At 51.2% G+C, this 13801-nt stretch overlaps 7 protein-coding genes across 7 annotated transcripts; 3 read left to right on the forward strand and 4 right to left on the reverse strand.

The window, feature by feature from the left end:
* Window positions 1-61: 61 nt before the first annotated feature.
* ASPVEDRAFT_81114 (uncharacterized protein) lies at window positions 62-385 on the reverse strand (the record flags this gene model as incomplete). Its single annotated transcript, XM_040816975.1, has 1 exon — window positions 62-385. One exon carries the CDS (start codon window positions 383-385, stop codon window positions 62-64), a length of 324 nt encoding a protein of 107 aa, XP_040665265.1.
* A 96-nt stretch (window positions 386-481) lies between these two features.
* Window positions 482-1681, reverse strand: ASPVEDRAFT_126157 (MBL fold metallo-hydrolase; the record flags this gene model as incomplete). The annotated part of the gene is made up of 3 exons (XM_040806337.1): window positions 482-1061; window positions 1128-1268; window positions 1326-1681. 3 exons carry the CDS (start codon window positions 1679-1681, stop codon window positions 482-484), a joined length of 1077 nt encoding a protein of 358 aa, XP_040665266.1.
* A 693-nt stretch (window positions 1682-2374) lies between these two features.
* Window positions 2375-3560, reverse strand: ASPVEDRAFT_26314 (FAD-dependent oxidoreductase; the record flags this gene model as incomplete). The annotated part of the gene is made up of 4 exons (XM_040809885.1): window positions 2375-3070; window positions 3118-3319; window positions 3365-3484; window positions 3532-3560. 4 exons carry the CDS (start codon window positions 3558-3560, stop codon window positions 2375-2377), a joined length of 1047 nt encoding a protein of 348 aa, XP_040665267.1.
* A 1008-nt stretch (window positions 3561-4568) lies between these two features.
* ASPVEDRAFT_123902 (uncharacterized protein) lies at window positions 4569-6351 on the forward strand (the record flags this gene model as incomplete). The annotated part of the gene is made up of 2 exons (XM_040806134.1): window positions 4569-4823; window positions 4873-6351. 2 exons carry the CDS (start codon window positions 4569-4571, stop codon window positions 6349-6351), a joined length of 1734 nt encoding a protein of 577 aa, XP_040665268.1.
* Window positions 6352-6526: 175 nt separating this feature from the next.
* ASPVEDRAFT_26316 (uncharacterized protein) lies at window positions 6527-7431 on the forward strand (the record flags this gene model as incomplete). Its single annotated transcript, XM_040809886.1, has 2 exons — window positions 6527-6954; window positions 6999-7431. 2 exons carry the CDS (start codon window positions 6527-6529, stop codon window positions 7429-7431), a joined length of 861 nt encoding a protein of 286 aa, XP_040665269.1.
* Window positions 7432-7603: 172 nt separating this feature from the next.
* On the reverse strand, window positions 7604-10631 carry ASPVEDRAFT_187715 (uncharacterized protein; the record flags this gene model as incomplete). The annotated part of the gene is made up of 3 exons (XM_040809009.1): window positions 9983-10631; window positions 9170-9933; window positions 7604-8456 (listed from the first exon to the last, which is right to left on the reverse strand). Exons 1-3 carry the CDS (start codon window positions 10472-10474, stop codon window positions 7604-7606), a joined length of 2109 nt encoding a protein of 702 aa, XP_040665270.1. The 5' UTR covers window positions 10475-10631.
* A 668-nt stretch (window positions 10632-11299) lies between these two features.
* On the forward strand, window positions 11300-13736 carry ASPVEDRAFT_81121 (putative NRPS-like enzyme; the record flags this gene model as incomplete). The annotated part of the gene is made up of 2 exons (XM_040816976.1): window positions 11300-11791; window positions 11859-13736. 2 exons carry the CDS (start codon window positions 11300-11302, stop codon window positions 13734-13736), a joined length of 2370 nt encoding a protein of 789 aa, XP_040665271.1.
* Window positions 13737-13801: the final 65 nt, after the last annotated feature.

Consider the following 13801-nt stretch of genomic DNA (forward strand, 5'->3'; position numbering starts at 1 on the left):
CATTAATTGGTCCAGACTTAGGCACTTTATCTATCCTTGACCCCTCTATAATGCGAGCCCTTTAGTTGGTTTGTCCTTTTGCCTCTTGCCGTTTACCCACTGCCGCAGGGAAGAGAGGTTCAATATTTAAGCCCAGCGCGTACGGGGATCCGGTGAATCCACATAACACAACTCGACTCAGATCAGTCGACATATCCGCGATGTTTGCATTTCCTAGGTTATTTTTGTCGATCTGGCTGAGCAGATACAAACAGCCCAGGACGCATGTCAAACGGAGGTCAATCTTGCGGCTTAGCTTGCTCTGCTCTTCCTGGCTGAGGGGGATATTGTCGGTTTCAGGGGCGATGTTGCCAATGTGCTTGACAGAGGTCTTTTCGCAGTCCATGGTGTACATGTATATTACGTGTAGATAAAGGTGGTTTAGGTTCGAAAGCACTGCTACTTGATTGCATCTTTCCTATATAGCCGCACGAGCACTGCCTTAGTTCCGTAACGCTTCAACCGCCGGTGCAAAGTCCTGAAGGAACGCCCAAAGAGTTTTCTCTCGCCAGCCATGTTTCTTCCACTCGTTTGCTGGAAGAGGGAACAGACCGACCGCGTCGATCAGGCTCGGGTCATGGGCATAGATAAACCAAATGCTGTCTCGGGCGTCAGCTTCTTGCGCTTTCCCAATGGTCATCAGAGCCTCATTTATATCTAGCCCCATTCCCGGATCGAAGAATGGCTGGTCCGAGGAGCGGTTGCGGCTCGCCTGGAGCTGGTCATACAGCGCAGCCCCTGGGCAGGGAAAGCTTGTGGCAGTAGATCCGGGAGGGCTGATATCGCGTGGAATTGACAGGTGTTTGGACGGCCGGATCTCGCCGCTGTGATGGCATAGGTCGCCTCCCATGAAAATAAACGTATCTGGAGCAGTTGTGGTACGTGCCAGAGCACCGAGGTGGCCGATTGCGTGGCCGGGTGTATCAAGAATGTAGAAAGAGCCATCACCAAAGAAATCAATAGCCCGGAACTGGCCGACCTGAGCTGCCTGGTTGAAGTCAACCTCCCTCACAGTGCGTCCCCTGAATCGTGGCATGCATTAATTGTATAGCTCTTGTAGTCAACATATGGGGGCGTGGAAGTCATACGCAAAATCACTCTCCCGCACGGGAGCATCAGCCTTTTCTGGGTACCCAGGGAGAAACTCGTCTTTGAAGCCGGGCCCTACTATCAGCTCTGTGGCCGGGGGAAATCGCGAGGGATCCCCGATGTGATCCCAGTGCCAATGACTACCATGAGATTGCATTAGCTCCTCGCTGTGTTGGTAGTGTCAAGACGGTACGCACCTCCAGATAATGCTTGAGATCTCATGTGCGCCAATACCGTGATCCCCTAATACATCGATCACCTCCTTCTCGACCGTGATATCCCATCCTCGCTCCTCCAGTTTGTTAGCAACGACGGGCGCAAACGTGTGCCAGTCGCGAGGGACGCCAAGGTCGAAGATCACCTTCTGACCCGACTCATGTTCAATGAGAAACGACCAAGCAGGAAGAACTGGCATGTACTGCATGCCCTGCATTGGGGGTACCATGAGGAACTCCAGAGGGAGCCTCCCAATCCGGGTTGTCGAATCGATGATCCGCACCTGAACGGTGGTCGAGCCCGAGGGGATAGGGAACTCTGGTAGATGATGCGCCATGACAATAGTGAGCAGTCGAAAATACAATCAATCTGTCGCCACTGTTCCCATGAAGAACTGGCTTTCGTAGCGTCTGGCTAAAGGGCTGGCTTAGGCGCTCTCTCGGCTGTCGCAATCGACATGCGGGGTCGAGCCGAGTTCTTAAGGCGACGAGAGCCGTCTGATAACCGACTCCCAGCTTCCTCCTTGATGCCTGCAGGCCTCTAGAGCTACAATGCTAACCCAAGAGACTGAGAAAAAGACGAATGACAAACCAAACAGACCATGCATAGCAAAAGTGGGAGGCAGTAGCCATAGCTTAAATAGCAGAGAAATTGTTGAGGCTGTCAAGATACCACGATTTCTCTGCTATTTAAGCTATGGCTACTGTCTCCTATTTTTGCTATGCATGGTCTGTTTAGTTTAGCATTCATCTTTTGCTCAGTCTCTTGGGTGCGCATTGTTTTCAACCCCAGCAGTGTTTAAGACGTTAAATCAACCTTCCTAAGTATTTCCCGAATCTATCACCACAGATACTTGGAGATAGCTCGTTATCATCAATACTAGTATCAGTACTTAAGTCCCTCCTCCATTCGCCGGCTGTTGACATACGGCTTGCGTCGGTTGATTGGGGATACTGAATTTCTGCGCCTAGGAGGTTGCGGAGAAGTATGCTTGCAATTTCTTGTAAAAAAAAAATGCTGTAAATGTCAATCACAGTTTGCTCATCGGCAACATGTCCAGCTCCCCCTGTACCAGACCGACTGCGTCCTGCGCCATCCCCATGCCAGCCTGATATCCAGTACCTCCAGCTCCATAGTTATGCACGACTGTTCGCCCATTGAACTGCTCTCTCTCCACTCGAGCTCCCCCCTCTCGCGACGGCCGAAACCCAACTGCAACCTTAAGAACCTGTGTTTCGTTGGATTTAAGCGCCGGTAGCAATTCTCCCGTTCTATGCAAAATCGACCGTGTTTCTTCGTCGCGGACTTTGCTCTCTCTGTCGCCTTTTTGCATGTATCCGCCGAGAATTACCGTCGAGTCGGATAGAGGCCGCGGGATGATATATGTCTCGTAGTCTTTCCCGTGGCGCATGGTGTTTTGGTTGACCTGGGGTGCTTTTACCAGAACTATCTGGCCTCTGGTGGGATAGCACTTCTGGTCGCTGACGCCGGGAAGTGCCTTCGCGGCATTTCCGATACAGTTGAATACAAGTTTAGTGTTTGATGACAGGAAGGCATTGTCTAGCGTTGTTACTGCCTGTCGAGCAAATTGTACTGAGCCGTATCTCGGCTGTGAAAGGAGAGACTGCAGGTGGCGACAATGGGCTGGTGCGTTCAGTGTGATGGTCGTAAAGCGCAGACCAAACGCGACGTTCGGTGGCAACTCTCCTTTCGGGATTGCTTGAACCTGTCTTAGTTAGCTCCTGTTTATATTCTAAATGCTGGGAAACTCACATCCCGCAGGTACTCGGTTACACTTCGGATCTTGTCCATTGACGGTTCCTCGTCCCAGTATTCAATCGACTCCGTCTTCTTGAGGAATTTCGCCTCCTCGGCTTGTTCGTCAATCAGTCGCATCAGAGTCAGATACCCTGCCTTGTCCCATCGCAAGGCATTGGCGTCGTTGCCTGAAACGCCCGAGAAATTCGCACCAGCCCTGAACAGTCAGTGGAGGCTGTGAAGAGGGTTCCGAGATACCCACCAAGGTGAGGTATAGTCGACATGGGAGTCTTCAGGCAAATGCTTCGCTATCACCGTGACATGACGTCCGTATCCACGTTTTGACAGCTCGAGGGCGACATTCAGCCCGATAATGCCGGCGCTGTCGCAGTCAGTGACCATCAACCGAGTACGGTAGGACTAGCTTACCCCAGGACCACAATGCTATCGCGAGCCATGGTATAGACGGTGTTGTTGAAGTTGTTCAGTCACTGTGGACTCCGAAAACGGGCTATATAAAACCTGTGCCCGCCTCCCCACCTTCTACAAGTCTGGTTCCGCCGGGCAACGTTTTCCGCCGGACAAAGCGGCGTCTAATTGGCTGCTTTCGCCGCCGGCGGAGATTCGCTTAACAGTCTCCAACATTGACTGATAAGTTGAGAATCGATAACTGATAGCTTAAGCTAGTTGTTTGAAGTAGCTGTACTTAAGCAGTTATGCAGGCTTAATGCAGCTGGTGCATTAAGCATAATGCACGGACCGACTAGCCACGGTATATATATATCGGTCGAAGCACAAAACAGCATAAAACGGTCGCATTGCTAAGGGAATGTTTCAATGCAACATAAATTGCCCTGATTGATCCAGCCTCTGCAAGGCATGGAGCCTGATTATCTAGCGATATGCAAATCATAATGGACGGAACTGATATGGACTAGACGAGAATGGCTCCTGTTTTCCTTCAGCTTCTGAAGCGTAGTGATAAGCGACCGTGGGGAGGAGCTTAATGCACTGACATTTGCGCAAGAGCATGGTCTAAAGTTAATCTGATCTAAACTTGGAGAATAGAACACTACAGGCCTATCATCCCGAATATGTTGCAACCCAGGCAGAGAATGTCGGGAGTGGAAGGAATGAGGCTGTAAGGGGGCGCAGTCTGGAGCCACCAGAAGTCAATAACAAACACGAAAGAGGCTTGCAGAGCGCAGAATGACGCCCCTTTCGGGGATATTTGAGTGCATATTGCTGCTTCTTTCAGCCTTATTATTGTTCAGGCGTGCCGCTTAAAATTAACAGCCCAATGAACCCTTGCACGCCCATTACGCTGGCACCAATAAACGTGGCCCTGCATGTCGATCGGCTGGCCAGCTTGGCTTTGCTTGTCCTTTGCGACTCTTTATAAATGCTGACAGGGGAATCTCACTGCATCGCGAGTCTCACAAGGTTGATCTTCTTGTCAGACGAGAATGCGTGGAATCTACACCAGCCTTGCCCTGTTAGGGCTTGCAGTTGCCGCCCAGGCTGGCCTTGTTGAGCATGACAGCTCTTTCACGCCTGATCATATCCTGCGAGTGACCGCAGGGATTTGGAGTGAGGCATGCGATGAGCGCCATTCAGTCTTGGTCAATGGGTCCGCTCCCGGCCCGGACTTGCGCCTGCGCGAGGGCGAGGTCAATTGGATCCGGGTGTATAATGACATGACCGATGCGAATACCACAATGGTATCCCTCCTGACTGAGCTTTAGTAGTTATTGTTACTGATTCGGACAGCACTGGCACGGTCTGACTGCGTATACTGCGCCCTTCTCTGACGGAGCCCCGGCTGCAAGCCAATGGCCCATTCCGCCTGGGCATTTCTTCGACTACGAGGTGTTGCCGGAGATTGGATCTGCAGGGACTTATTTCTACCATTCCCATGTCGGCTTTCAAGCGGTCACGGCCAGGGGAGGGTTGATTGTGGATTCAGCGGACCCGCCGCCATTTGAATACGACGAGGAACGCATCCTGCTGATATCGGACTATTTCGACCAGACAGACGAGGAAATCGAAGCCGGCCTTGTCTCTACGAATTTTACCTGGAGTGGGGAGACAAAGGCAATCGAGGTCAATGGACACAGTCGGCAGGCGACGAATTCCACCGGTTCATGCAGGCTGGCTGCCATCTCCGTAGAGCCGGGAAAGACATACCGGCTGCGATTTGTCGGAGGCGCCGCACTGTCGTTTGTATCGCTTGCCATTGAGAGCCACGATGTGCGCATCATCGAAGCAGATGGTCACTATACGAAGCCTCTTGAGACGAGCTTCCTCCAGATTGCCAGCGGCCAGCGATACAGCGTGCTCCTGACGGCGAAGAGCGAGGAGGAGCTGAAGAAAGCCAACAAGCGCCAATTCTACATCCAGATCACGTCGTTGGAGAGACCTGAGGTCTTGACTAACTTCGCGGTGCTGTCTTATACCGACTCACCAGACCTGATCACCGTCCCTTCGCCTCCTCCACTCCCCGTGGCCAAAGCCGTCGAGGGCTGGCTCGACTACCAACTGCAGCCTCTGCATCCAAGCAACGATTTCCCAGCTCTGCACGAAGTGACCAGGAGAATTGTGGTCGACGTCCACCAGAACATCAGCGACCGCACGATCTGGCTGCAGAACGGGTACGACTGGGTTGAATCCTATCCCCAGACTCCGTACTTGGTTGACATTTACAACAACAAGCTCAACCTCGATGCAACGTATCACCGCGCCCTCGCCAGAGGCAACGGGTTCGATAACCTCACTCGCACCTTCCCAGCTAAAGTTGGCGAGGTGCTTGAGATTGTATGGCAGAACCGCGGCGCTGTTGATAACGGCGGTGTTGACGCGCACCCATTCCATGCGCATGGCAGACATGTCTACGATATTGGCGGCGGCGATGGACTCTATAATGCTACTGCGAATGAAGAGCGACTCAAGGGCACGCATCCCATCCTGCGCGATACCTCTGTGCTCTACCGGCACCGCAAGACCTCGGGTCAGTTGGTTCCCTCTGGATGGCGGGCGTGGCGGATTCGTGTGACGAACCCTGGAGTCTGGATGTACCACTGCCATATCTTGCAGCATATGGTCATGGGCATGCAGACGGTGTTTACCTTTGGTAACAATGATGACATTATCGCGCATTCGGGGCCGGTTGATGCTGGATACTTGACTTACGGTGGTTCGGCGTATGGGAATGCCACGAGGGCGCCTCTTGCGCAGCATTTCAATGATTAGATTATCCTTGTGTATATTTGATGTTTTATACAGCTCACCATGAGTGCTAGTTACTCTAATTCCACTTGGCCATTGTTAAATAAGGTTAGCGTGTTCCAGCACAGCCTCATTGATCTTCTTATAAAGCTGTAATCCGCAGACTCCTCAACCTATATCATTTCCAACCAGCTAAGCCATGGGAAAACGGAAACATCCAGCATCCACCAAGTCAAAGACTTCAAAACATGAAGAACCAACTCCCAAAGCCAAGAAACGCAAGGTGCAAAGCAAGCCCATGCACAACCAGGGCCGGTCGCTCTTCTTCCGCCTCCCACAGGAAATCCGAGATATGATATACAAGGAAATATTCATTTTTCCTGAGACGGTCCATATTGCCTGGGTAGGAGGCCGGAAATACAAATTCCGCAGCTTCCTCTGCAAACTCCCCATGGAAGCCCAGCTGGAGTATGATCGAGTCCACCCACTGCCTTGCATCTGTAGCAAGGACCACTTCGCCTGCTCGCCCAGGGCTCATAGCAGGACATTTTCAGTGAAGTCTACGCGGACGCCCGCTGAGACACGAAAACTAAGGGCAATGAGCATGCTCCAGAGCTGTAAGAGAATGTAGGTCCCCTGTTGAAGAAACTGGCCTGTATTGATATATCCAGATACACCGAGACAATCGAGATGCTCTATACGCAAAATAATTTCTACATCTCCAATCCGCGTACGGCTCTCGAACTACCGAAATATATGCCCCAATCCCGCCTGAGTCTCTTTCGGCATCTGGCTGTCGAGTCGCCGCCCTGGGGTGATTTGATGGCTTCGCGCATTATCGAGCGCTGGAAGGAGGTGGTTGATGCGCTGAGAATGTTCAACGGGCTGCAGACACTGTGGATACTCCTGCGTCCGGCTTTTGGGTTGAACGTCGAGATTCAGGACCTTATGGGTCGGATTGACGAGGGTGCACTTGCGGTTCGGCCACGGATAACTACAGATGCTTTTATTAAAATGGCTCCAGCCCAGGGGTCGAAAAGAGAAATTTGCCCGCGGCATCCTGATAAGACTCATGCTCATGCTCGTTTTCTGAATACGGTCTAGTCTCCTATTGGCCAATCCAGTGCGTTTAGATTCTTTTTGGAGCGATCGGGACCTGTTATATCGCTGTAATAACAGAGTATCACGCATACATATGAATACATATCCAATAAGTTGCTAAGGAATGAATATTCACTAAGCATCTGGAATCCAACATATACATTTAAAGAAGGGTCTATTTCAACAAAAGAGAGAGCAGGTCTTCAAGTCCGTCCATCTCTAGATAAAGATGGGGCTCAATAGCTTCAATCTCCATCAAGATAAACGGACGCTCATCGGCCACCAAGCCATCAATGCGCACATAAGCCATGTGCCCTGTTGCTCCATTCCCAAACCGGTCCCAGAGGTGGTCGAAGATGGCATTCACGGTAGACAACGTTTTCTCCTGTATTGACTCAACAGGTACCCGAGTGACACGACTGCCGAATTGCTCCTGGCACCTGAACTCGCCACTCTTGGGCACCTTCAACACAACGTGGGAAAGTCGTTGCCCGACGAAAATAAACGAGTATTCGCCTGTAGCGATAGCTGGCTCGAATGGCTGCACGACGAATGAGCTTTGGAGTTCACCTTTTGCAACTGATTGCAAGTATCCGGTATCCTCGGCTGATGGTGCAGAGATATCGGGAATAAAATGGGTATTATTGGAGGATGCAGATACAGATGGTTTCAGAACGAGAGGACCAGATGACTGAAACGTCTGAAGCCGTTGGAGAACGACAGACACAGAGCAGGGTTGCTCCATGTCGAATATGTCAGTCCTGGGTATGTCGAATCCAGCCGATTGCATGTCAAGCAGGTACTTCTTGTCCATGTTCCACTCGACCAGGTCAATACCGTTCATCACCTGGGGGGTATTTTGTCCTCCATTGGCCTCAATTGCCTGTTTGGCTGTCTTCAGGAAGCGTCCAAAAGCATCGGGATATCGAACATAATCCTCCGCCCAGAGGAATGTGGCGAGGTCGCTCTCCAGCAGAGTGTCCATTATGTCCTCGTCGGTCCATTGCTTGATCGTTACCAAGGCTCCCCTGTCCGAGAGACGTGCTGGCAGCATCTCATTCGACCAGTCATTGTCCGAAATGTATTGATCGGTAATATGTGGTGGAACGCTGGTCAAAAAGAGAATTCGCTTCATTTCCTGGGGCGTGGGTGTTGTTGCCGTCGAGCATTTACGACTGCAGAACAAATACGGAGGAGTTTACCCGAAATTAAGTAACATAATAAAATAATAGAATCCTGCTATTTGTCGCGGCTGTGGCCCCTGGGTGGTTTGCGGGGCGAAGGAAATGCAGTTTGCCCCTACTGGCCAATGGCACAAATTCCGTTTCTTACGCCTGCAGGTTCCTGGGATACAGTTCGTCCTTTTCACTGTCCTCTGTCTGATTCGCCATGGCAATGTGTCTATTTTGTTTGTTTGCTCGCTTTGGCCTTTTGCTTATGCTAAAGAACCCGATCATGCACGCTCGACCACCTGTCACCTGTCTATCATTTGCTGCCACCAAATCAAATGAACGCCAAGTTTTGTTTGCTGATTGACTGGATAATCTAGACACACTCATGGGCGCGTAAACCCTCTACGCATTCCTCGCTGCCGCAAGACCCTAAGAAGCACGTTCGGCACCAATCGTCCCCAGTTGTATCAATACCGCAGCTATAACACCACAATGGCCTGGCCCCATGCATCTGTGCTTCGTCCGACATCGCCTGTCGGATGGACCGGGCACCAGGGCCAATTAAGTACTTCCCGATCGACTGGGGATCAAGAAAGGCAGTGCTGTTGAGCTTGGGAAGCCAACGAGCCCACGAACTACGCCTGCGAAACGCCGCCATGACGCGGAATTGTTTGGAAAACTCACGGTCAACTGCCAGGAAAGCGCCCAGCCCGCGGATGATCTCCTTGTCGCTGTCATTGTGCGCGTATTGATGGACAAACGCGCGGAATGCAGCCCCAATCTGTTCGCTTTTCGCTGGCCAATCCTCCATCTCGGCAACGTTCAATATCCCCAGGGCTTCGATTAGAACCGGGGCCGCAATGGGCCTGCTCACCATGCACCGCCAGAACTTGAGGGTCTGAAGAATTTGGTCTCGCTTGTGGTATGCGAGGTGTCGCATCATCAGTCCGTTGAAGTTAATTGCCATGCCGCTCACGCCCATTCCTTTACCGAAGGCGATCATGTCGGGTTGGATGTTGCCATTGCCGATGTATTCTGGTCTTTGGCAGGCTAATGGCGCGCCACATCGCACTGCGGTCATGGCCTCGTCTACAATAAGACAGATGCGTGCTTGCTCGCAGCAGGATAGCAGGAGGTGATATAGACTTGGGGGCAGTATTGAACCGTCCGAGGTGCTTACTAGATCACATACAACAGCGACACAGCCTTGCTTTTTGGCCTCTGTAAGCTTGTTCAGTAACGTAGATTCCGATGAGAAGTCATCCCGACGGATCATAATTGATGTCGGCCCCGCGCCAATGATCCTACTTTCCCATTCGACAGATGAGTGAGCCTGGTTTACTGTCAGCTGTGCCATTTTCAAAGGTAAACTTTCCAGTTACCAAAGGCCCATATGCACTGCCGTAAATCCCCTCCACAATTGCCAATTTCGGTGCTGTCGCATGAACATCAGACCAACCTAGAAGGTCCCGCACAAATTGCTGGACTTTCTCAGGTTCAGGGTCATCTTTGAGAAGCGGCGACAATGCCGGATCCTCCACTACTAATGGACAGGTTGACGCAGTGTTCAAGACAAGACTCGCTACCGTGGTTGGCATGAGTGCATCGCTGACATGCGCATGGAAGGAAATGGGCCAGTATCCCTTGAAAAACGACTGAAAGCGCTCAGAATATTCGTTGATGAGAAGATGGTACTGCTGTTCGACTCTGGCCGGGTTGCGCGTGTAATCCTCCCAGATTTTGCGAGCGCGATCATCGCGCGTGAATCCGCTGTTCGAGTATATGCTGCCCCAGGAATTATGGAAATCGTGATCTAAATGGGGAGGCTCTGGTGATGTGTGGCCATTTGCTATGGGCTTCACGGTAACTGTCATGATGATTTTGTATAAAGGTACAAATAGAAAGCAAGAAGGAAAATGACGACCTGGAATGTTTACGGATACGAATCGCCATGAGTCAACAACTAACAATGGCTGCTTTTGGCATGCTGCTTGTGGGTGTTCATCCGCCCAGCTGAACAGTGGGGCTCATTGCATGAAAAATACAGAGTGTACTTGACAGAACGCGCCGCGTGGTGATGACGATGACGATGATTCGAGTCGTCCAAGGACGTGAGACCATTCAAGGCACCTGCAGCGCCATCAGACCATCACAGAGCGATCGAGGCCCATCAGGGGGTCGTGAACAGTGGGGCCGCTCCTGCTAGTCGGCAGAATACTATTGGCTCAGACTGTTTGATCACGACAAAGAAACTAAATTTCTATTGGCTGTCGGCCCGCCGCCCCGCGATCGGCACCGCGATCGGCAGCAGGCGATTCCAGCAAAACTCTATACAACAATCATCAGTCGGAGCATCGGATGACCAACTTTGTGAGCTTGAGCTAGTTTAGCACCACTTAGCATTGATTGTAGCATTATTAAATAGTCAACTGTGATGTGGAATTTCGGGGAAACATTTTAAATACAGGCAAACAGGCATGGTCTCAATAACCCTTGCATGATGGCATACCTGCCAAAGAACGCTGCGCGAAGGAAACGCCGCGCTGGCGGGGTTGATCGCCATTTCCAAAGTACGTGCCATCAATCCCGAAGCCTTGGCAATCGTCAGCTGTCGTAAATACCTGTATTGGTGCCGCGTGCAAACAACCGACCTGAAGCTTCGAGCTTCTCTTCAATTCATTTCAAACAACCTTGTCACGATGGCACCGATTCTGTTGAAGAGGCCATGTACTGAGATATCGCAGGCACCTATTAAATCTTTGAAATCCTCCCACTCAATATGCACTTGTAAAGACGTCGTTGAACTCGACCTGGGCCATTCCTGGTCTCGCCTTCGAGAGGCTCAGGCGCTGACGTCGATTTTGGGCACTGATTTGTTGAAAGCAGCATGGATCCTGACTCTTGGTCGCTTCCTGCCAGAAGATGTCGCAACATTGAGTTATGAAGACGACTCATTCTCGAGATTCGAGCTGCCTGCTATTTTCACAGTGCGGGTGGACCCAGATTGGGACGTACAGACACTGCTCGACAAGCTCGAGGTCCAAAAGGCCGGTGGAGCATCGTCTGAGTGCAATGGAACTCAGATCGCTAAGCCTGGGTACTCTGCAGCTTCCTGTACTTCTTCGCTCATATACACGACGACTTCGGGCTTATGTTTGGCTCGACCAAGCTCGGGTAGTGAAAGTCTCAAGGTAGGTATGCTTCTTTTCAAAACGTTGGTCCGTCCTTGATCTGACATTTCTTTTATCTACCGTATAGCTTGCCATCATTCAGCACGATGATCGAATACTCGCTAGGATCAAGAACCCGCAAATGGGCGCAAGCTCTCTGAATACAAGCATGCTCTGGACCTTCCAGCACGTTCTACGTCAGCTTACGACGAATCCAGCTACCCTCAAACTCGAGGAGATCGACTACTGCTCAGACTTTCACAGGCAGGTCCTCAAGGGCTTGACAGAAGCAAAATCAGCCGGTAGTTTCCATTGTCTGCACGATTTGATCGTGGAGAATTGCCGACGACATCCAACAAGGCCTGCGGTGCGTTCATTTGACGGCGACCTGACCTACCAGGAGTTAGACAACTTGTCACTCCGACTAGCACACCATCTCACAAGCCTGGGTGTACAGCCCGAATCATTTGTTCTTAGCAGTTTCCAAAAGTCAACATGGGCAATTGTCGCTCGATTGGCCATTCTGCGGGCTGGGGGAGCCTACATCTCGATCCACTCTAGCAATCCCCCAGCCTACCTCGACTCTGTCATCCAGCGCACCAGTGCAAAGATCATGTTGAGCGATCCTACGTATGCGGACCACTTCCGCGATAAAATAGAAACGGTCGTTACTATCACTCCTGAATGGCTAGAGACGCTTCCTCTGGAGCCTGAATCTTCCTCGCTGCCGGTAGTTGAGCCCTCCAACGCCTGCACGGTGCTTTTCACCTCTGGCAGCACCGGTAAGCCCAAGGCCATTGTACAGGAGCACAAGTCGTACGCCTCCGCCATTCACGACTACGCAAGAAACTTGGGCCTGGATCAAGATACCAGGTTTCTGCATTTTGACGACTACGCGTTTGACATTAGCAACCTGGAGTTCTTGGTTCCTCTCATTCTCGGAGGCTGCTGCTGTGTGCCGGGGCCGATGAAATCGGTTCAGGACCTGGCCGACAATATTAAAAGTCTGAATGCCAATATTGCGTTCCTGACACCCACCGTCGCTATAAAGGCAACTCCACAAGCAATGAGCAGTCTCAAGATTCTTTGCGTCGGTGGAGAGCCTCTCCCGAAAGACCTTTTGAACAACTGGGCTCACAGCTCGACAAAGTTGGTCAACCAGTTTGGGATGGGTGAAGCAGCAGTTTGCTGTGCATACAACGACAATGTACATGCTACTAGTAGTGCACCGGCTACTATTGGCCAGCCGTCCAGCGGTCCTATCTGGCTTATTGACCCAACCTGCCCAGAAAAACTGGCCCCAGTCGGTGCCATTGGTGAGATTGTTATTGAAGGACCTCATCTTGCAAGAGGATATCTTGATCAGAATCATCAGGCATCGGACCGAACGAAACCAGCCGGCTTCTTGGAGTCGATCCCACGTTGGTTAACCCAGCTCCATCCAGAGCGACAATCTGCTCGCCTGTATCGATCGGGGGACCTAGCACGATACACGCAGGATGGACTGATTGAGTATATCGGGCGAAAAGACACGATTGTAAAGCTCGATGGATGTCGGATCGACGTGGTCGAGGTCGAGCACCTTGCAAGGAAATGTCTTACGTCCAAAGATGCCATTGTGGTAGACCTACTCGGTGTCATTGATGGTAAACAGGGACCTTGTCTAGCCGCCTTTTTGTATCTCAACGACCACCCAGACAGCTCTGAGACGGAAGGCCTGTCTCTCAAAGACGCAAGTCAAGACCAGAGTGCTCTTCAGAAAGTGGACCAAATCAAGGAATCTCTCGCCGTGTTCCTCCCCACTTATATGATTCCAACGTTATTCTTGCTAGGTACGCGGGTTCCTCGCACGCCCTCAAAAAAGACTGACCGCAGGATGATCCGACTGGTTTCACATCAGTTCTACGCTCAAATGTGTGAAGAAAGCAGCTCGTCGTCTGAAGACTCAGACCTTCTTCCACCATGACCCGTTTCTGACTTGGCGACAATAAATGCAATGGCAATGTATGGAATAATATATTATATTACGTA

Source organism: Aspergillus versicolor (genome assembly GCF_001890125.1).
Source record: "Aspergillus versicolor CBS 583.65 unplaced genomic scaffold ASPVEscaffold_2, whole genome shotgun sequence".
NCBI classification, from domain to species: Eukaryota; Fungi; Ascomycota; class Eurotiomycetes; order Eurotiales; family Aspergillaceae; genus Aspergillus; species Aspergillus versicolor.